This window comes from Pseudophryne corroboree, chromosome 2, assembly GCF_028390025.1.
Source record: "Pseudophryne corroboree isolate aPseCor3 chromosome 2, aPseCor3.hap2, whole genome shotgun sequence".
NCBI classification, from domain to species: domain Eukaryota; kingdom Metazoa; phylum Chordata; class Amphibia; order Anura; family Myobatrachidae; genus Pseudophryne; species Pseudophryne corroboree.
In genome coordinates, this window is record NC_086445.1 from 1,021,501,688 (window position 1) to 1,021,525,411 (window position 23,724).

Consider the following 23,724-nt stretch of genomic DNA (forward strand, 5'->3'; position numbering starts at 1 on the left):
CACACACACAGGGAATGCTCTGATAGAGGACAGGACCCCACTAGCCCTTTAGGGAGACAGAGAGAGAGTTTGCCAGCACACACCAAAACGCTATAATTATACAGGGACAACCTTATATAAGTGTTTTCCCTTATAGCATCTTAATATATAATAATATCGCCAAATAAGTGCCCCCCCTCTCTGTTTTAACCCTGTTTCTGTAGTGCAGTGCAGGGGAGAGCCTGGGAGCCTTCCCACCAGCAGTTCTGTAAGGGAAAATGGCGCTGTGTGCTGAGGAGAATAGGCCCCGCCCCCTTTTCGGCGGGCTTCTTCTCCCGTTTCTCTGACAACCTGGCAGGGGTTAAATACATCCATATAGCCCCAGAGGCTATATGTGATGTATTTTTAGCCAGCATAGGTACTTTAATTGCTGCCCAGGGCGCCCCCCCCAGCGCCCTGCACCCTCAGTGACCGCTGGTGTGAAGTGTGCTGACAACAATGGCGCACAGCTGCAGTGCTGTGCGCTACCTCATGAAGACTGAGAAGTCTTCAGCCGCCGATTTCTGGACCTCTTCTCTCTTCAGCATCTGCAAGGGGGTCGGCGGCGCGGCTCCGGTGACCCATCCAGGCTGTACCTGTGATCGTCCCTCTGGAGCTAATGTCCAGTAGCCTAAGAAGCCAATCCATCCTGCACGCAGGTGAGTTCACTTCTTCTCCCCTAAGTCCCACGTTGCAGTGAGCCTGTTGCCAGCAGGACTCACTGAAAATAAAAAACCTAACAAAACTTTTACTCTAAGCAGCTCAGGAGAGCCACCTAGATTGCACCCTTCTCGGCCGGGCACAAAAACCTAACTGAGGCTTGGAGGAGGGTCATAGGGGGAGGAGCCAGTGCACACCACCTGATCCTAAAGCTTTTACTTTTGTGCCCTGTCTCCTGCGGAGCCGCTATTCCCCATGGTCCTGACGGAGTCTCCAGCATCCACTTAGGACGTCAGAGAAAATTTTATATAAACAATAAATGAAAATGTGAAGCAATAAAATATCACGAGGCTTAGACAGAAGTGCTTCTCTTACTCCTAAATTGTATATATAATGAAGCATTCACTAGATGAGGAGCGATATTCTGCTCTTACATATACTGTAGCGTGTATCCATTTCCTGTGTGGAGATAATAATGACACCGCGGAAGTAATAGCGGTCATTGTGTATGTGACGATGCAGCAACAAACATACCCAGCGCGGGCTCGTAATCCTGACCGTTTCCTCCGGCCAACCTTCTGCTTTCCTATCACTCACCCTGTGGCATCTGATTAGATCTCTACAGTTTCAGAATTGGTCGGATATTGGCTGTCTCAGAAGACATCGTTCTATTTGATAACTAAAGCGTCTCACGTTCCCTTGCAAAACACTGATTTATAATATAACAATATACTGTACAATATAACATTTTACAAGGTTTAACATTATAGAATTTTCTATCCTCATTACTATATCCTGGAAATGTCTTCGAGAACAACTTGTTGTTATTATACTTATAAAGAACCAGCATATTACTTAGTGCTGTACAGATGGAGTCACACTCATCTAGGCTTCTCTGCTGCACCTAGGTGCACCAAGGGTTATTAGCATAAGCCTTTCATCTATTGTTCTCAGCTGCAATACAATACAGAGAGAACAATACAGCAGGGGATTAAGTCCGACTGCCCTGGCTCCATTAATCCTATTAAAGGGATAGACAGAACTGCCTGGAGCCTGTACCCATGGATATTTATCCCCATCACCACCCGCTGTTGTTACACAGTTACCTTACCTATTAAGGGGCTGATTCCTAGCTGGACGCAAGGCCAAACACGGATAGGTCCCCCCTGGCGATCTGTAACCTGTGCATGCTCCATAGAAAGTAATCACTGACTGCGCATGTGCTGCACATAGCATACGCACAGGGACCGAGCTGAGAAGAGCAGAGGGTTTGACCTGTGCATGCAGTGTCGGACTGGGGCATGCAGGGCCCACCAGGGGGATGCAGTGGTAGGGGCCCATGTTAGGGGTGTGGCTAGTCTGAAGAAGGGGTGTGGCCTGCCACCTCATTGGTCTGACTAACCATTAGAGAGTGCAATGTCTGGGCCCCTTCATAAATATAAACAGTAATTCAGCTGCTGCATGCATGATAATGTACCAGATTAATAACAGCAATGCATTGTAGAAAATACACATAGTCCAGTATAATGTAACATATGTATAATGTATAATTCAAGTGCACAGTCTGGAACCTGATCCTTAGAGCAGGAGGTGGGCCCCCAGGCAGTGGGGCCCACCGGTGGTTTCCCCTGTACCCCTGTGGGCCAGTCCAAGCCTGTGTGCATGGCAGGGTCACTCTTCCATGAAATGGGCATTTCTAGGGGGAAACTAGGCAGCTACCGTGGGACCCCATGGAGCAGATCTGTCTCATAGGAATGACATGGGACTGTGGGGGGCATGAAGGCCATCTTCTGCATTCCTCTGAGGTGTGTGGGTGGAGGTGGAACATCTGTAGGAGATGGATCTTATGCACTCTACAAGCGGCGGGAGTAAATCCCCGATACTTCTGATGATGGTTGTGGCTGCGGATGGAAGCAATTGGTTGGGATCCACAAGCCTGGATTCTCACAAATGGGGATGCCGGCTACTCCCATTAGCGTATGGTAGTAATCTGACTGCCGCAGCTGTATGGGAAAGAAGTCATAGATGCGTCCAACTCCACATCAGGCCCTACATGCCTCCTCCTTCTCCTTCAGCAACCAGTTACACATAAGACCCCTAACAAAGTGTTTCTGAAAACTTTTACTTGGCTTTTACAAGACTGAAACACTCTGTATCATGTACGGTATGTGTGAAATAAGAGTAATCAGGGGTCCCATAACCCCCCACACCTTACTCATCTACTACAGCAGACCTTGTTGGACATCTAGCTGAGCATGGCATATCTTTGTGGTTTTTGAAAAAACAACATTTGATACATTTTGCAAGTGGGATAGAACATAACACATCCACAGCTGCTTTTAAAAGTCAGTCAAGCTTTATTGAACATTCCAAGTACTAAAAAATTGTTGCGGGGGGCAGCATTCCCACCTCCTGAATCACAAGCCTGTGCAGTGCTACGTACCTTCACACCGAGCATCACCTGTCTGTAGCATTACTGAAAGTTTGGTAATGTCCGTTCCACTCAGTGCTGGATTTTACCTGGATGCTGGATGGTTGATGTCTAACCCCCCCACCCTCCGCCCACACACTCCCCCCATTCCTACCAGTTAGAGGGCATTGCTAGACCTATGGCACCTCAAAGCAAAATTCAACCCCCGCCCCCCTACCCAACTACTCAGTGTGGGCCAGGTGTTCACCAGTTGCGGATCCGGTGGGGGGGGGGGGGGGGGGGGTGGCAATCTTTCCCATTACACTCAGTCACAGCCACATCATACTGCAGCTACGGGCAGAGGCGGTGTGGCAACCACTTACAGTTAAACTATATATAACTATATATATATATATATATACAACCATACTGCTAGGTGACTTGTTTGTGAATCATAGTCTGCTTACGTTATCACATTATTATTTCATAGACAATTAGAATAAGGGAGACTATATAATGTTTTAAAATATATATTTTTGTTTATAATACCTACTAAATGTTAATCAGCGTTAACTTAATCCTGTATGTCAACATATATGCAAAAAATAACTCAGCCTAGTAGTATGGCTCTAGCAGGAGACATGGGTGAGTGGGTAAGTCATACTGTGTGTATGGTATGTGGCTGGCCACAGCACTGTAAGGAGCTGCCACTGGCTACACTGCAACCACTTTCTGTTCTTTTCCACATGTTTCTTTCAAGTATTGAATTATGTTTTTCACTATTCATCCACTGGAGGTATTGGCTGATGTATTAGGTGTACAGTCATGAGACCACTCTGTTCCCACCTACCAACAGCCACGTAACCCCGAGTGTTACATCATTTGGATCCATAGTAAATATTGAACATTTCTGTGATATTTATATATTATGTGTGTGTGGAAGAACGAGGCAGCACTCCAAGACTTATGATAAAATACATTTTAGTGCACACTACAAAGTGCAGGCATTACCAGTGTATTTAGTAATTATATTAAAGTATAAGTATTTAGTAATGCCTGCACTTTGTAGTGTGCACTAAAATGTATTTATTCATAAGTCTTGGAGTGCCGCCTCGTTCTTCCACATATACAGGGGGTTGCCATACCCCAGGAGTGCACACAAGCAAGCTATTGGATTTGGGGTTCAGCTGCTCTGTTGGAGTGTCGGGTCTGGACTGTTATATATATATTAGCTGTTCCACTCGTTCTTCGCACGGGAGTTTCTGATATTCATGGTTGTACATATAAATGAGTGTTAATAATTTGGTAAATCTACAGTATAGAGTTGTAAATTTGAGGCGTCTTAATGTAAGTGAATATGAATCCATGGTTCTTGGTGGTAGCAGATACGGTAAAAAGTAACAGGACCATTTTTGTTGTTTATTACATTCTACATACTGGAGGTGCAATCCAAATGTTGATCCGTTTGGGCGTTATCATTCCCGCAACGCAAGCCATGCATCGGTAATGTCGTCATTATGTCAACCCCCCTTTTCATTCCCTTAGGGGAGGTTTAGTAAAATTCTAATTGTGTAGTTTTCCTATTTCCCACCTGAAGATACCTATGTTACATTTCAGCTTCCTAACATATCGGGAAGTAAGAGAATTAGTGATGAGTCAGTCAAATCAGTGAGTGAGTGAGTGAGTGAGGCTATATATATAGCTATATATATATATATATATATATATACACATAGATAGATAGATAGATAGATAGATAGATAGATAGATAGATAGATAGATAGATACAATAAACAACACAAATAATTTAGATATTAGAACACTATGTACAGGTGACACGCGGGGACCTCAGCAATAGTCCTTCTGAGTCCAGTTGTCTGATGTCCACTTTTTCTCATCTGAGAGTTCGTTTGTAGAATTATAAATTGTATTCACTTTTTGGGTGAAACTTGCGTACGGCTCCACCTCTTCTATAATCTGACAATAAAATATATATTCACATTAGTCAGTAACAAATGAATAACAGATTCACGTTAATCACCAACCAACATTCCAAATTTATACATTGTATTTGTAACACATTAGGACATGCTCTCAGTACAGTACCTTACGTACCTGTCATCCTAATAATACCCCTTTCACACCGCCAGCTTTGAACACGTTATTGCACGTGAGTGCGCATTACCCATGTTGCTGTGCGGTGTGAAAGGGCCCAGTTGGAATAATCCGGGTTGAGTGACCCGGTATTCCAACTCGGGTAGCCAGCAGGGTTGAACATGTGTTCTCGCTGTGCTTTGTGAACAGGAACCGGTTCGATGCAACCCGTTTTCCGTTAACTGTGTGTGGACGGGCGGCGCATGGAGATCATGTGACCCTGGGACAGGGGCGAATTTAGGGGTCATGGCACCCCTCGGCACAACAGTAATGGCTGCCCACCTCTGCCTAGTTTTAATATTTAAATTGATCGGTTATAAGCCCTCATTAGATGATTGGCAATTTAATAATAAAAAAGCCATGAACTGTAACATTTTGTTTTTATTTGTAATTATTTATACATATTTACGAAGTAGGACAGCTTACAGGGGCAGTCGTACCCATTTATACTCCACACAAGATGCCGTATGGTACAGTAGAGTGGAAATATTTTGCAGTTACTGGTAAATTTCGGTCAGACAGTACCAAACAAGCATCCAAATGCTGCCCCCTGGCAAGTGCTGCCCCTAGACACGTGCCTAATAAATTCACCACTGCCCTGGGACCTCCTGTGTCAGGCCCCCCGGGTGCCTCCTGCCTCAGGTGGTGTGAAAGGGGTATAAGTGTCGACCATTACACTATTGATCCATTGAGCCTCATCCAGCTCCTAGTGCTCTGAGTATAGACTACTTATCCTGTTCCCTTATCCAATCAGCATCATTTCTGTATCTTGTTATTAGTGACAGTTGTACCGTGTATGTTCTCTTGAGCTCTTAATTACTGTGAGGAAATAACACAGCCCCCCTCCCCCTAGTCTTATACAGTGTGTTGTATGAGTGGACGCAGTGTCTTACTATCTCACTTTATTTGTGTAGAGTACTGGATGCTAAGATAGGGAGTATTCTGCTGCCCCAACTTTTTTATAGAATACAGTAGTTATTTGATAGCTACAATATTGATACCACATGCCCCTATACTGTATAGATAATATGTGAATAATAAGTGATAATATGTGCAATGTTTCACACTAACACCAACTGAGGAATCACGCAATCCTCTTATCTCTTTCTTTCTGAGATTGGGGGTGTGATGTAATCTGTAAACATCTTCCGTCCTATGGGGAGCTGTCCATTCCCAGATTACATTTTGGGGATATTGAATTAATGTTTTTGTAATTTAATAAAACGAACCAAGTTCACATAAACCTGACTAGATGCCACGTATTTGGAGACAAATGTACAAATGCAACTTTTTTGTGTGTTACTGTAGGAGAACATTTCAGTAGCATCCTATTTGCCCTCACCACATTGGGATTTTCTTGCACGTCTTCGGTGTTGTCCTTTTCCATACCTAGACAAGGCCTGGTGAATAAAAATATGAGCATGTGATATTTTTACATTTTTATGACTATATATATATATATATATATATAACTTGCAACTGTACATATGTACAAACCTGCAATGTAAATGCTGTTCTATGATATCCTGCTTCTACTGTTGCTGGGTTACAGGTAATCATACGGTTTTGCAGACCAAGATGTTATTCTCTCAGGTGTGGGATGATAGATAGGACAGTCGATAGATAGACACCATATGTTAGACAGACATTAGGTAGACATGGTCAGAAGGTCAACATGAAAACGGTAGACAGTACAAAAGATCGACAGGGTCAAAAGTTCGACATGAAAATGGTTGACACAAAAAAGTTAGGCACCATTTTTTTTTTGCATTTTTGTCATTTTTGTGGATAGTTTTGTCATCTGGGACCCCCAATTGTAGAAAAAGACATTCGCTCGCCACGCTTCAGGCTCGGTGACTCGACACAAGGTTTATAACCAGCTCTATGCCGACATGGATAGAGAATGTATGAAATAGTCAAAAAACATGTAAACATTTTTTCAAAAACTGTCTACTTTTTTTATTTCTACCATTTTCATGTCGACCTTTTGACCTTGTTGACCTTTTGTAGTGTCTACCTTTTTCATGTCGACCTTTTGACCCCTGTCAACCTAATGTCAGTCTAAGATATGGGGCCAAATGTAATAGAGTGAGAGTTTCAGAAAGTGAGAGATGTGGTAAGGTTTTTCAGGTTATTTTTAAAGCGGCAATCATTTATACTGCAAAACCAAGTTGATCTTGCTGTGTAAATGATTGCCACTTTAAAAAAACGGCAAATCCTTACCAAATCTCTCACTTTTTGAAACTCTCACTCTATTACATTTGGCTCATTGTGTCTATCTATTGACTGTTTCACTAGACACTGTCTATCTTTCATCCGGATACCACTCTCTCCAGGGGGTAAATTTACTAAAGGTCGATATAAAAATCGTTGTTATGTTTCAGGCTGTAACGTGCACATTCACTAGCAGAGTATTTTTTATATTGATTTTTTAAATGTTGCTAAATGTGCGAAAAACATCACTTTAGATTGATTTTAAATCAATTAAAATTGACCTTTCAACAATGTATCCCCAAGATTCCAAGTATGTACCATCTCCTTAATGAATAGAGATCAGACACCTGCAGTCAAAGAGGCAATTATATTCAACACAACACAGGCCTGGATTTGAATTTAACACAATTGCCCCTTTAAATTCAGGCGTGGACCTGCTGAAGACGCTGTGGCTTTGAAAATTGTGCAGCATAGTGAGTTTAGCTCATATCATTCTGTAGACCAAAATTATTGAAATAATATATAGCCGTGGAGAAGACACATTTTGGGGGAAAACCCTAACCTAGTTGGAGGACCCATAAGATTTTATCTCAGCAAACACTGTATGAGTCACTAATACCCCTTTCACATCACACAAATAACCCGGTACCGACAAGGCATATTGCCGTGTCGAACCGGGTCAGTGTGCGATGTGAAAGCACACTGGCCGATTTAGCGGGTCGCCTGACCCGGTAAATCAACCCGGTAAAAAAGAAGGGTTTTACCCGGGTTGATTACCGGGTCAGGTGCGGTGTGAATGGGAGCTGTGTCGATGCGACACGGTTCCCATTCACAGCATAGGGAGAGGCGGCGCAGGAGATGAGCTCATCCCCCGGCGCCGCCTCCACCCCCGCCCCTGCTGCTGCTGCTCCCTCCGCTGCTATGGCAACCGACCCGGTATATTGCCGGGTCGGAAAGCCAGCAGCGGAGTGCAAATGCCGGATCCCACCCGGTAAGTACACGTTTGTCTTACCGGGTAGGATCCGGCATTTGCAGTCTGAATGCAGCATATCTCTATCTCTGTACCTTTATTAGGACATACACTATGTTACAATGTACAGCTGTGTATTTGGGCCAAGTTTACCTTATTTTACCTGTACTGTGTGTTAATTATCTGAATCAAGATTCACTCAATAAACAGCGCTGCTTATAAATAAAGAATAATACACATTATCTGACATTTCCATCTGGACTACTGAAAGAAAGAAAATGTATATTTGAACCCCACAGGAGAAAATGTAAAGTATTGCAATTTAATTTAATTTTATATAGAAAAAAAGTAACTTTAGCATGTATTCATAATTATCAAGACTCTCTCTGGTGCATATACTTCAATATATTAAATTACATACAGTTATCACTAACACTATCAAGTCCCACAAAATGACACCAATAAAACATAAAAAAGTGTGTCGACCATTTCCATGTTGACCTTTTGATCCTGGCAAACTAATGCCTGTCGACCATATGGCGTCGACCTATAGACTATCGAATAACTGTATAACTATTTAATAACTGGCATACAGTAGGTCGGGTATAAATACTATTAGTTTTGAGCTGGATACATCTTAAGATTAATCAATGCATACAATGTAAATACACTTTAATTTCTGTATTTTCTCTGTACATTACATGCCTAATGGGATTCTACTCTAGATCAGTTCATTACCACCTAGCTAAATGCACTTTTCTGTGCTTAGTCCTTTTTGCTATTTTGTATCATATATAGTGTACTGTATTATCATGTTATTGTAGGATGAGTCACACCTTGCAGTCTTTCCCAAGAGGGTTACACACTGGAAGAGTAGCATGCATGGAAACATAGAAGCACATTTTAACCGCACGCAAACATCTGTGGGGCAAATGTATTTACACTGACTAAAGGCAGTATTCCTACTTGTCAGTATGTAATAAAGGTATTCCGTAGAGAAATAATGGATTTCTGACTCCAGTAGCTTCTAACTGAATGTACAGAAGTAAAGAAAAGTAAAGAAGTTGCCCATGGCGACTAATCAGCATTGAAGTAACATTTATAGTTTGCATTCTAGAAAATTATACAGAGCAGCCGATTGGCTGCCATGGGCAACTACTTCACTGGCTCACTTCTCCACTCTTTTCACTGCTTCATAAATAGACCCATGAAAGAACTTGACGTGTATAGTTTGCATCAGAGAAGGGAAAGGGGGACATGATTGAGGCTTTCAAATGTATCAAGGCTTTTTTGAAGGTATAGGAGGGAAACATTCTTCAAATGAAGAAGAGTATTAGAACACGAGGATATACACTGAGACTGGATGGAGGGAGGTTCAGGGGAAAATTTAAGGAAAAATTACTTCACAATAAGGGTAGTGGATAAGAGGAATAGCCTCCCATCAGAGGTGGTAGAGGCTAAGACTATAGAGCAATTTAAATATGCTTGAGATAAGCATATAAATATCCTTACAAAGAACTCAAAGAGGGTTGAGTTTCCCAAAAGGATAAAAAAAAGGGGCACACTATATGGGCCGAATGGATCTGTCATCAAAATCTGTGTTTCTATGACAAGATTTTTGCTTATTATTCTACTGATTATTAGCAATTTCTGCTTATTATTAGGACTCGATATATGTTTATTATTTGGTTATTATTAGGAATATCTGCTTATTATTAGGACTAGTTTCTTGGTGATTATTCTATTTATTATTAGTTATTTTTGCTTATTACTTAGGCTATATCTAAGATTATTATTCTGCTTATTATTAGTAATTTCTGCTTTTTATTAGGACTAGAATATTGCTTTTTATACTGTTTTTATTAGGAATTTCTACTTATTGTTAGGATTTGCTGCTTATTATTAGGACTAGATTTCTGCATAGTATTTCTGCTTATTATTAGGAAATTCTGCTTATTATTCTAGTTATTATTAATACTATATTTCAGTTTTTTATTAGGACTATATTTCTGCTTAATATTTTACTTAATTTAGGAATTTCTGTTTATTATTAAGACTAGATTTTTGCTTATTATAAAAAAATGTGGCTTATTAGGAATAGATTTCTGCTTATACTTCTGCTTATAAGCATTTTTGTGTATTTTTCTGCTTATTATTTTACTTATTATTAATACTATATGTTTTTTATTAGGACTATATTTCTGCTTAATATTTTACTTATTTTAGGAATATCTGCTTATTATTAGGACTAGATTTCTGCTTATTATTAGGAATTATTGCATATTATTAGTACTAGATTTCTGCTTATTATTAGGAATTATTGCATATTATTAGGACTAGATTTCTGCTTATTATTAGGAATACATTTATGCTTGCTATACCACTTATTTTAGGAATTTCTGCTTATTATTAGATTTCTCATTAGTAATTTATGTTTGTTATTAGGACTACAGCTAAGCTTTATATTCTGGTTATTATTAGGAATTTCTACTTATTATTATTACTACAGTAGTTTTCTGCTTATTTTTAGGATTTTCTGTTTATTTATTATTAGGACTAGCCTCCCATCAGAGGTGGTTAGCCTCCCATCAGAGGTGGTAGAGGCTAAGACAGTAGAGCAATTTAAATATGCATGGGATAGACATAAGGATATCCTTACAAAGAAATAAGGATCAAATAAGGTTAGTGATAAACAAAAATAAAAAAAATAAAAAAATAAGGGGCAGACTAGATGGGCCAAGTGGTTCTTATCTGCCGACAAATTCTATGTTTCTATGTTTCTATGTTACATTTATGATTATGAAGAATGTCACTGTCAAATAATTTAAATAATCATAGGAAGCTAACAAATATTTTATGCATAAGTATATCAATGTAATAAAAATTCAATATAAATTGTGCACATTACCTGAGTCTTGTATGTTGCCAGGACATAATTATCACTATAGCGAATACAAGGATGAGGATTGGCGCAGACACCCACCAAATATTATATTCTCCTGAAAGAATAAGATTTAGGAAATGATATAAATATGATCAGGCTAGACCAGAAAAAATAAACTATAAAAAAAAATAGCAAAAAATATATTACATCACACAAAGGGCGGGATTCAAATCCTTTCACCCCTTTCCACACCCATTCTGTTTCTACCCTCAGAGACGTTGTATTATTATTTCAGCTCACTAACCCCTGATTAGCGAGGCACCAAACCCTTTACACAGCTAAACCTGATTACTATGGGCGCAATATGCGAGATAACGGAGATCATTTTAGAAAGGAAATTGGGCGTGATATATCATTTGAATCTCACCCAAAATGTTAAATCGACTGAACAGTATAAAAACTAATCTGTAGAAATAAATGTAACACTACATGCTTGTATTTTTCATTTATTTGTAGATTCTTGAATTTGCATCTTTCAGGTAAAATGTCAGCGGTTCATTACTACATTTAGAAATGGCAGGAGTTGCGGTGTAGTGTGAAACTTCGGCATGGAGGTGGAAAAATTATGTTACATGCCTTCCAGAAAAAAAATTGTGGATGAAGCGCCACACATTTGTCATGTACTGTAAGCGGAGCCCCTCCTGGTTGGCAATTTGGGATTGCACCAGTAGAGGGAGTGTGTGTTTATTTGGTGTTTGCATTTTTATTTTTACTGTAAATAAAGGTCATTTAACAAATAAGTATTATTAATATAGTATTCACTGAGTTATTTACACCAATTTGTGTTTTTTATACTGGATTGTAAGTTTATAAATCAGTTACAGTATTTACTGAATTAATCAGGAGATGATTTTTTTTTATTTTAAACCACATTTATACGATACCATTGAAAGAAGCACATTTAACAAAGGAATTCAAAAACTGAATCTGGTATCAATAAACATAAAAACTTTTATTGCCTCACCCACATTTATAACATTTGTAAAATTTACTTTCATGGCAGTAATGTGTTCATCAGTTGTTTTTGAAATTTTTGTTATCAGAAAAAGTATTAAAACACATATAATACCTTTTTGAAATCCTTTCTTTGAATTATTAGCTTGATTTTCCCAATCTGAAATATATCGCACTGTTACACACATGTTGATTAAATCCAAAACTAAGCCGATTGTAATTCTGTTCCTTTCTGCATAATGTTGTATATCAATGAAATATGGTGTTATTCATTCATTCCCATTACTTTTGGCCATGCTTACAATGGTCTCAGCATATTCTGTGTCTTCTCCATTCTATTTCATGGTAGGTACAGAAAGTTGAGGAGAGTCAGACTATAACATAGAGATCACTGATCCCTATAGAGGCAACCGCTCCTAAGTGGGTCAGATTGTTGCATTAATTTACTTTACGTCTACCTTATTGTGCAACCTATTCATAGCCAAATTAAGGAGGTGGGGAGTGCAGGGCATACTGTTCCCCAGGACCCCCTCTGTCAGGGGGCCCCCCGGGTGGAGCACACGGACATCACTAGTTCTCCCTCTTGTGCAGCAGCAGATCCAGCCAGCCAGAATGTGAGCGGGACAGCACGCAGTGCAGGCAGAGGCACAGGAGTATCAGGTTTAATGAGATACCGACAAAGAAGAGATAGGATGGGGGAGAGAGCTGTAAGTGACCCAGGCATCCCAGCTTCCCCTCCTCCCCGCCTGGGTGTCAGGGTTCTGTGTAACTTGTTATCTAGTGAGAGCATTCGGCTCAAGAGAAAGACACACACAGAGTATCCTCCTGAGTCCTGTCCCAGTGTGTAAGTAGCGCAGAGGCTGCTATTACATTCTTGCAAGATAAATTATAGATTTTATTTTTGTATGTGTATTTTAAGGTTAAGTTGTCTTTGTTCCACTACAGGAAAACTTTATAAAATAGTTGTCTCTCAATTCGGTGGAGCTATAAACAGTACTCTGGAATTATTAAACTATTAGTTTAAATCTAATATACACCATGGTTTAAATTTAATATACACAATCCATACTTCTCAACATGACCCATTCCCGGAGGGACATAATGCTCTCTACCTGAACTTCCCTCTTAATTTATGATTGTAATCACCTCTGTTGAAACCTTTCTTATGAATGAAATTGTTCAACACAGGTGACGCCAATCATATATTAAGTGGGAAGTCCAGGTAGAGAGCATTTTGTCCCTCCTGGAATGGGTCATGTTAGGGGTTATGCACAGTCTAATATACACCCCCCTACCCCCGGGACCCCCTGTCTTAAGTACCCCCCCCCTGCCCAAGGCTTAACCTATTATCGGGCCCTTAACCTATTATTGATTTTGTGACGGAGCCTGCTTCTTCTCCATACTTTCCCTAGCGCTATAGGTATTATCATATAATACTGAAGCAAATATACTATTCAGCTTTTAATAACTATTTCTTATTAATAATAAATTAATATACAGCTCACAAAGTTATAACCATTTCCAGTTGTTTCTATTTTATTTCCAGCAATTTTCTCCCACAGAATGCATTTAAGTGATTGTCAATGTCCTGAAGTAAAACTGAATCATAGCAAAATTTTGCACAAATTGAGCTTGGCGGCAGACAGCGGCATTTCCTAGGGGTGCATAACATTTTCAAGCCCTAATTTTGCTTTGCTATTTCAAGACATGCTATTCTGCACATGTGCATTTGCACTTCTAGGAGTTTATAGTTATAAATAGAACTGGTAGGCCGGGGTAAAATTGGGAGCATTTCAGGTCAAAATGTTCACAGAGACCATTGCAGAATGAGTACATATTTCATGGCACAGTTTTGTAAGAGTTGCCCAACTTTTACTTGAGGATTTTATGAATGTGCTTTCTGCTTGTGTTAGAGAGCCACCTTGTGGCAGTTATAGCTTTGTGCAGGCTTTAATGTTACAAAATATAAAAGGCAGGAAATACAGTACTTACACTATTCCTTAGTCATAGTTGCCTACTCTCCTGGAGTATCCCCTATTTGCATCACAAACATGTCTAGAAGTGTGTCATATGTGTTTTAACACAACAAAGTTTGAATTATTCTCCATTCAATGTGTGCGTCCAAAGGTAGATGTCACACAGCGCCAATTAATGTTTAGTTCCTACACAGCAGATACACCTTAGCTTCTACTATACAACAGTCAACTCTAACCATTCCCAGCATCCCACGCACAGCATAGATTGTAAGCTGGTGAGCAGGGCCTTCCTACCTCTATGACAGTCTGTTATTACCCAGTCTTGTTCTTTCACTGTAGTTTCCAATTGTAAAGAGCAAATTAATTTGCTGCGCTATATAAGAAACTATTAATAAATCAATAATAAATACATTTTCTTTATACTGTAGCAGGTTAGAGTTGAAATTGAAAACTTAAACAGCTGGTGAAAGGTGTCAGTTTCAATACCCCCAAACTGCAAGCAGTGTAGGCATTACCACCAGAGCTAGCCGGCCAATCAGCATTAATATCTTATATAAAGGGGGCAATGTAATGTATCTTATGGCTGCAAAACTATGATTGTTTGTGTGTACAATAAAGTGTACTTATGCTGTAAATTATTATTTTCCAGCACTATAAATGCAGCTGACTTCATGCAATAATGACACCTGCCCCATTATAAAATGTGAGTTTGAGTAACCGATACTACATTATAGGAAAATATGAGCATTAATGAGTAAACGGTCTCTTAGACATACAAGGAATTAGATATATAGCTACATACCCACAACAGGAATGGTTATGGTTCTTCTGACAGGATCCGTAAACGTTGGGTGGGAGACGACACAGGTGGCTTCTGTCACATTCCCGTCTCTTGGTCTGTAGGTGCTGATCACTGTAGTGGTTCTGTTTCCCTCTGTGTAATTCCTACTTTTTATATCATTGTAGGACTCGGAGGTCCATGAGATACCTGCAGCTGGATTCCCACCAATAGCTCGGCACTCTAGAGACCCGGACTGGCTTAGCGTTATTAATACCAAAGGTTCAGCTAAAAGTAAAACAAAGAGTCTGAGAACCCAATGTAACTCTGCATAGAATAACATGTACTGGATAATACTTCCATCCCCCACAAGGATATGAGACATCAATAAGGAGTTCTGCGGCCAAGACTATTATACATGACACGTATCTCATAGGTGATTTCTGATAACGCTATGTTCACCCCATTGGGAATATTTTTCCTTTGTAATTCATGAGTAGTAGTTTTTGAAAAAATAATTTAATGATATTTGTAATTGCATTACTATTTTGTTAAATTCTGTCTAAAAAATTATTTTTCTTATTACAGGGGTGATCTTATGGCCGTCCATCACAAAAGTTCGACAGGTTCAAATAATCGACATGACAATAATTGACACACATATAGAGGCACTACAGAAAAGGAGGATATGGGGACATCTAATAACTATATGAACAGGAGAAGGAACAGGAAAATTGCATCTCCAAACAGGACTGCACTTCTTGGGAGATTCCATTATTATAGGAATACATCAGGGAAATGCACATGACATAGAGAAACAAGTAAGGTGCTTACCTGGAGCCACATCTCCAAGGGATAAAGAGCGCAAGATGGGGAGGTGGATGTCATTGTCCACCTAGGGACAAATAACCTGGTAAATGCTGAACTCATGGCTGTAAAAGATGAATTTAGGAAGTTAGGGACTGCTCTGAAGCAGGTGGCAACCACTGTATCCTTTTCAGAAGTATTGCCAGTACACAGAGGGGAAGACAGAACTCATCGCATCAGAAACTTCAATGTTTGGCTAAGGACATGGTGCAATGAGGAGAGATTTGGATTTATAGGCCATAGTCACTAGAGATGAGCGCCGGAAATTTTTAGGGTTTTGTGTTTTGGTTTTGGGTTCGGTTCCGCGGACGTGTTTTGGGTTCGACCGCGTTTTGGCAAAACCTCACCGAATTTTTTTTGTCGGATTCGGGTGTGTTTTGGATTCGGGTGTTTTTTTTTAAAAACACTAAAAAACAGCTTAAATCATAGAATTTGGGGGTCATTTTGATCCCAAAGTATTATTAACCTCAAAAACCATAATTTACACTCATTTTCAGTCTATTCTGAATACCTCACACCTCACAATATTATTTTTAGTCCTAAAATTTGCACCTAGGTCGCTGGATGACTAAGCTGGGCAACCCTAGTGGCCGACACAAACACCGGGCCCATCTAGGAGTGGCACTGCAGTGTCACGCAGGATGTCCCTTCCAAAAAACCCTCCCCAAACAGCACATGACGCAAAGAAAAAAAGAGGCGCAATGAGGTAGCTGTGTGAGTAAGATAAGCGACCCTAGTGGCCGACACAAACACCTGGCCCATCTAGGAGTGGCACTGCAGTGTCACGCAGGATGGCCCTTCCAAAAAACCCTCCCCAAACAGCACATGACGCAAAGAAAAAAAGAGGCGCAATGAGGTAGCTGTGTGAGTAAGATAAGCGACCCTAGTGGCCGACACAAACACCGGGCCCATCTAGGAGTGGCACTGCAGTGTCACGCAGGATGGCCCTTCCAAAAAACCCTCCCCAAACAGCACATGACGCAAAGAAAAAAAGAGGCGCAATGAGGTAGCTGTGTGAGTAAGATAAGCGACCCTAGTGGCCGACACAAACACCTGGCCCATCTAGGAGTGGCACTGCAGTGTCACGCAGGATGGCCCTTCCAAAAAACACTCCCCAAACAGCACATGACGCAAAGAAAAAAAGAGGCGCAATGAGGTAACTGTGTGAGTAAGATAAGCGACCCTAGTGGCGGACACAAACACCTGGCCCATCTAGGAGTGGCACTGCAGTGTCACACAGGATGGCCCTTCCAAAAAACACTCCCCAAACAGCACATGACGCAAAGAAAAATTAAAGAAAAAAGAGGTGCAAGATGGAATTGTCCTTGGGCCCTCCCACCCACCCTTATGTTGTATAAACAGGACATGCACACTTTAACCAACCCATCATTTCAGTGACAGGGTCTGCCACACGACTGTGACTGATATGACGGGTTGGTTTGGACCCCAACCAAAAAAGAAGCAATTAATCTCTCCTTGCACAAACTGGCTCTACAGAGGCAAGATGTCCACCTCATCATCATCCTCCGATATATCACCGTGTACATCCCCCTCCTCACAGATTATCAATTCGTCCCCACTGGAATCCACCATCTCAGCTCCCTGTGTACTTTGTGGAGGCAATTGCTGCTGGTCAATGTCTCCGCGGAGGAATTGATTATAATTCATTTTAATGAACATCATCTTCTCCACATTTTCTGGATGTAACCTCGTACGCCGATTGCTGACAAGGTGAGCGGCGGCACTAAACACTCTTTCGGAGTACACACTTGTGGGAGGGCAACTTAGGTAGAATAAAGCCAGTTTGTGCAAGGGCCTCCAAATTTCCTCTTTTTCCTGCCAGTATAAGTACGGACTGTGTGACGTGCCTACTTGGATGCGGTCACTCATATAATCCTCCACTATTCTTTCAATGGTGAGAGAATCATATGCAGTGACAGTAGACGACATGTCCGTAATCGTTGTCAGGTCCTTCAGTCCGGACCAGATGTCAGCATCAGCAGTCGCTCCAGACTGCCCTGCATCACCGCCAGCGGGTGGGCTCGGAATTCTGAGCCTTTTCCTCGCACCCCCAGTTGCGGGAGAATGTGAAGGAGGAGATGTTGTTGACAGGTCGCATTCCGCTTGACTTGACAATTTCTCACCAGCAGGTCTTTCAACCCCAGCAGACTTGTGTCTGCCGGAAAGAGAGATCCAAGGTAGGCTTTAAATCTAGGATCGAGCACGGTGGCCAAAATGTAGTGCTCTGATTTCAACAGATTGACCACCCGTGAATCCTTGTTAAGCGAATTAAGGGCTCCATCCACAAGTCCCACATGCCTAGCGGAATCGCTCCGTGTTAGCTCCTCCTTCAATGTCTCCAGCTTCTTCTGCAAAAGCCTGATGAGGGGAATGACCTAACTCAGGCTGGCAGTGTCTGAACTGACTTCACGTGTGGCAAGTTCAAAGGGCATCAGAACCTTGCACAACGTTGAAATCATTCTCCACTGCGCTTGAGACAGGTGCATTCCACCTCCTATATCGTGCTCAATTGTATAGGCTTGAATGGCCTTTTGCTGCTCCTCCAACCTCTGAAGCATATAGAGGGTTGAATTCCACCTCGTTATAACTTCTTGCTTCAGATGATGGCAGGGCAGGTTCAGTAGTTTTTGGTGGTGCTCCAGTCTTCTGTACGTGGTGCCTGTACGCCGAAAGTGTCCCGCAATTCTTCTGGCCACCGACAGCATCTCTTGCACGCCCCTGTCGTTTTTAAAAAAATTCTGCACCACCAAATTCAAGGTATGTGCAAAACATGGGACGTGCTGGAATTTGCCCATATTTAATGCACACACAATATTGCTGGCGTTGTCCGATGCCACAAATCCACAGGAGAGTCCAATTGGGGTAAGCCATTCCGCGATGATCTTCCTCAGTTGCCGTAAGAGGTTTTCAGCTGTGTGCGTATTCTGGAAAGCGGTGATACAAAGCGTAGCCTGCCTAGGAAAGAGTTGGCGTTTGCGAGATGCTGCAGCAGGCACGACCTCCACCCGGGAGAGTGGGGACTTCATATGGAAGTCTTCCACATGATTGTGAACCGTTGGGAAAAACCAAAGGTGGACATGATGACGTCCCGCCTCAACAAAAAACTGGACAGGTATTGCGCCAGGTCAAGGGACCCTCAGGCAATAGCTGTGGACGCTCTGGTAACACCGTGGGTGTACCACTCAGTGTATGTGTTCCCTCCTCTGCCCAGTGGGCTGTCACAGTCATATAGTCCTGACCCTGCCCTGCTCCACTTGTCCACATGTCCGTGGTTAAGTGGACATTGGGTACAACTGCATTTTTTAGGACACTGGTGAGTCTTTTTCTGACGTCCGTGTACATTCTCGGTATCGCCTGCCTAGAGAAGTGGAACCTAGATGGTATTTGGTAACGGGGGCACACTACCTCAAGAAATTGTCTAGTTCCCTGTGAACTAACGGCGGATACCGGACGCACGTCTAACACCAATATAGTTGTCAAGGCCTCAGTTATCCGCTTTGCAGCAGGATGACTGCTGTGATATTTCATCTTCCTCGCAAAGGACTGTTGGACAGTCAATTGCTTACTGGAAGTAGTACAAGTGGGCTTACGACTTCCCCTCTGGGATGACCATCGACTCCCAGCAGCAACAACAGCAGCGCCAGCAGCAGTAGGCATTACACTCAAGGATGCATCGGAGGAATCCCAGGCAGGAGAGGACTCGTCAGAATTGCCAGTGACATGGCCTGCAGGACTATTGGCATTCCTGGGGAAGGAGGAAATTGACACTGAGGGAGTTGGTGGGGTGGTTTGCGTGAGCTTGGTTACAAGAGGAAGGGATTTACTGGTCAGTGGACTGCTTCCGCTGTCGCCTAAAGTTTTTGAACTTGTCACTGACTTATTATGAATGCGCTGCAGGTGACGTATAAGGGAGGATGTTCCGAGGTGGTTAACGTCCTTACCCCTACTTATTACAGCTTGACAAAGGCAACACACAGCTTGACACCTGTTGTCCGCATTTCTGTTGAAATACTTCCACACCGAAGAGCTGATTTTTTTTGGTATTTTCACCAGGCATGTCAGTGGCCATATTCCTCCCACGGACAACAGGTGTCTCCCCGGGTGCCTGACTTAAACAAACCACCTCACCATCAGAATCCTCCTGGTCAATTTCCTCCCCAGCGCCAGCAACACCCATATCCTCCTCATCTTGGTGTACTGACATCTTCAATCTGACTATCAGGAACTGGACTGCGGGTGCTCCTTCCAGCACTTGCATGGGGCGTGCAAATGGTGGAAGGCGCATGCTCTTCACGTCCAGTGTTGGGAAGGTCAGGCATCGCAACCGACACAATTGGAGTCGGACTCTCCTTGTGGATTTGGGATTTCGAAGAACGCACAGTTCTTTGCGGTGCTACTGCTTTTGCCAGCTTGAGTCTTTTCATTTTTCTAGCGAGAGGCTGAGTGCTTCCATCCTCATGTGAAGCTGAACCACTAGCCATGAACATAGGCCAGGGCCTCAGCCGTTCCTTGCCACTCCGTGTGGTAAATGGCATATTGGCAAGTTTACGCTTCTCCTCCGACAATTTTATTTTAGGTTTTGGAGTCCTTTTTTTACTGATATTTGGTGTTTTGGATTTGACATGCTCTGTACTATGACATTGGGCATCGGCCTTGGCAGACGACGTTGCTGGCATTTCATCGTCTCGGCCATGACTAGTGGCAGCAGCTTCAGCACGAGGTGGAAGTGGATCTTGATCTTTCCCTAATTTTGGAACCTCAACATTTTTGTTCTCCATATTTTAATAGGCACAACTAAAAGGCACCTCAGGTAAACAATGGAGATGGATGGATACTAGTATACAATTATGGATGGACTGCCGAGTGCCGACACAGAGGTATCTACAGCCGTGGACTACCGTACTGTGTCTGCTGCTAATATAGACTGGATGATAATGAGATGTAGTATGTATAAAGAAGAAAGAAAAAAAAAAACACGGGTAGGTGGTATACAATTATGGATGGACTGCCGAGTGCCGACACAGAGGTAGCTACAGCCGTGGACTACCGTACTGTACTGTGTCTGCTGCTAATATAGACTGGATGATAATGAGATGTAGTATGTATAAAGAAGAAAGAAAAAAAAACCACAGGTAGGTGGTATACAATTATGGATGGACTGCCGAGTGCCGACACAGAGGTAGCTACAGCCGTGGACTACCGTACTGTGTCTGCTGCTAATATAGACTGGATGATAATGAGATGTAGTATGTATAAAGAAGAAAGAAAAAAAAAACACGGGTAGGTGGTATACAATTATGGATGGACTGCCGAGTGCCGACACAGAGGTAGCTACAGCTGTGGACTACCGTACTGTACTGTGTCTGCTGCTAATATAGACTGGATGATAATGAGATGTAGCATGTATAAAGAAGAAAGAAAAAAAAAACCACGGGTAGGTGGTATACAATTATGGATGGACTGCCGAGTGCCGACACAGAGGTAGCTACAGCCGTGGACTACCGTACTGTGTCTGCTGCTAATATAGACTGGATGATAATGAGATGTAGTATGTATAAAGAAGAAAGAAAAAAAAACCACGGGTAGGTGGTATACAATTATGGATGGACTGCCGAGTGCCGACACAGAGGTAGCTACAGCCATGGACTACCGTACTGTACTGTGTCTGCTGCTAATATAGACTGGATGATAATGAGATGTAGTATGTATAAAGAAGAAAGAAAAAAAAAACACGGGTAGGTGGTATACAATTATGGATGGAGTGCCGAGTGCCGACACAGAGGTAGCTACAGCCGTGGACTACCGTACTGTACTGTGTCTGCTGCTAATATAGACTGGATGATAATGAGATGTAGTATGTATAAAGAAGAAAGAAAAAAAAAACCACGGGTAGGTGGTATACAATTATGGATGGACTGCCGAGTGCCGACACAGAGGTAGCTACAGCCGTGGACTACCGTACTGTACTGTGTCTGCTGCTAATATAGACTGGATGATAATGAGATGTAGTATGTATAAAGAAGAAAGAAAAAAAAAACCACGGGTAGGTGGTATACAATTATGGATGGACTGCCGAGTGCCGACACAGAGGTAGCTACAGCCGTGGACTACTGTACTGTACTGTGTCTGCTGCTAATATAGACTGGATGATAATGAGATGTAGTATGTATAAAGAAGAAAGAAAAAAAAAACCACGGGTAGGTGGTATACAATTATGGATGGACTGCCGAGTGCCGACACAGAGGTAGCTACAGCCGTGGACTACCGTACTGTACTGTGTCTGCTGCTAATATAGACTGGATGATAATGAGATGTAGTATGTATAAAGAAGAAAGAAAAAAAAAACCACGGGTAGGTGGTATACAATTATGGATGGACTGCCGAGTGCCGACACAGAGGTAGCTACAGCCGTGGACTACCGTACTGTACTGTGTCTGCTGCTAATATAGACTGGATAATAATGAGATGTAGTATGTATAAAGAAGAAAGAAAAAAAAAACACGGGTAGGTGGTATACAATTATGGATGGACTGCCGAGTGCCGACACAGAGGTAGCTACAGCCGTGGACTACCGTACTGTGTCTGCTGCTAATATAGACTGGATGATAATGAGATGTAGTATGTATAAAGAAGAAAGAAAAAAAAACACGGGTAGGTGGTATACAATTATGGATGGACTGCCGAGTGCCGACACAGAGGTAGCTACAGCCGTGGACTACCGTACTGTACTGTGTCTGCTGCTAATATAGACTGGATGATAATGAGATGTAGTATGTATAAAGAAGAAAGAAAAAAAAAACCACGGGTAGGTGGTATACAATTATGGATGGACTGCCGAGTGCCGACACAGAGGTAGCTACAGCCGTGGACTACCGTACTGTACTGTGTCTGCTGCTAATATAGACTGGATGATAATGAGATGTAGTATGTATAAAGAAGAAAGAAAAAAAAAACCACGGGTAGGTGGTATACAATTATGGATGGACTGCCGAGTGCCGACACAGAGGTAGCTACAGCCATGGACTACCGTACTGTGTCTGCTGCTAATATAGACTGGATGATAATGAGATGTAGTATGTATAAAGAAGAAAGAAAAAAAAAAACACGGGTAGGTGGTATACAATTATGGATGGCCTGCCGAGTGCCGACACAGAGGTAGGTACAGCCGTGGACTACCGTACTGTGTCTGCTGCTAATATAGACTGGATGATAATGAACTGAAAGAGAGGGGAAGGGGCCACAGTTAAGTTGCAGGGATATTCAGGAAAATAAAACATTTACAGTGGAGAAGGTCCTAACAGAACTTTCAAAGCTAAAAGTGGACACATCTATATGGCCAGATGGGATACATCCAAGGATACTAAAAGAACTTAAAGAGGTGCTGGTAGCACCATTGACAACATTATTCAACCAGGCATTAGCTACAGGAGTAATTCCAGAGGACTGGAAAAGCACAAGCGTAGTCCCACTGCACCAAAGTGGAAGCAAGGAAGAGGCAAACAACTACAGACCAGTGAGTCTTACATCAGTAGTAGGGAGATTGATGGAAACACTCTTACAAGAAAGAGTTGTAGATGATCTCAAATCCAGCAATTTACAGGATCCCAAACAGCATGGATTCACTGGGGGGAGATCATGTCAAACAAATCTTATTGACTTTTTTGACTGTATGACTAAAGTGATGGAAAAAGGTGAAGCCGTGGATATAGTTTATCTAGACTTTAGTAAGGCTTTTGACACTGTTCCACACCACAGACT

At 42.0% G+C, this 23,724-nt stretch overlaps 1 protein-coding gene across 2 annotated transcripts in view; it reads right to left on the reverse strand.

Moving 5' to 3' along the window:
- Positions 1-4,109: 4,109 nt before the first annotated feature.
- Positions 4,110-23,724, reverse strand: part of LOC135050312 (cell surface glycoprotein CD200 receptor 1-like) — a 56,265-nt gene continuing 36,650 nt past the window's right edge. The window contains exons 3-7 of one of the 2 annotated variants that reach the window (XM_063956715.1): positions 15,103-15,366; positions 12,440-12,484; positions 11,335-11,425; positions 6,585-6,642; positions 4,110-5,065 (exon numbers count right to left, since the gene is read on the reverse strand). In XM_063956715.1, coding sequence (XP_063812785.1) covers positions 4,937-5,065; positions 6,585-6,642; positions 11,335-11,425; positions 12,440-12,484; positions 15,103-15,366 — 587 coding nt within the window. In that variant the 3' untranslated portion in view covers positions 4,110-4,936. The remainder of the gene's footprint in view (positions 5,066-6,584; positions 6,643-11,334; positions 11,426-12,439; positions 12,485-15,102; positions 15,367-23,724) is intronic. The other variant, XM_063956716.1, reaches the window with a different exon arrangement.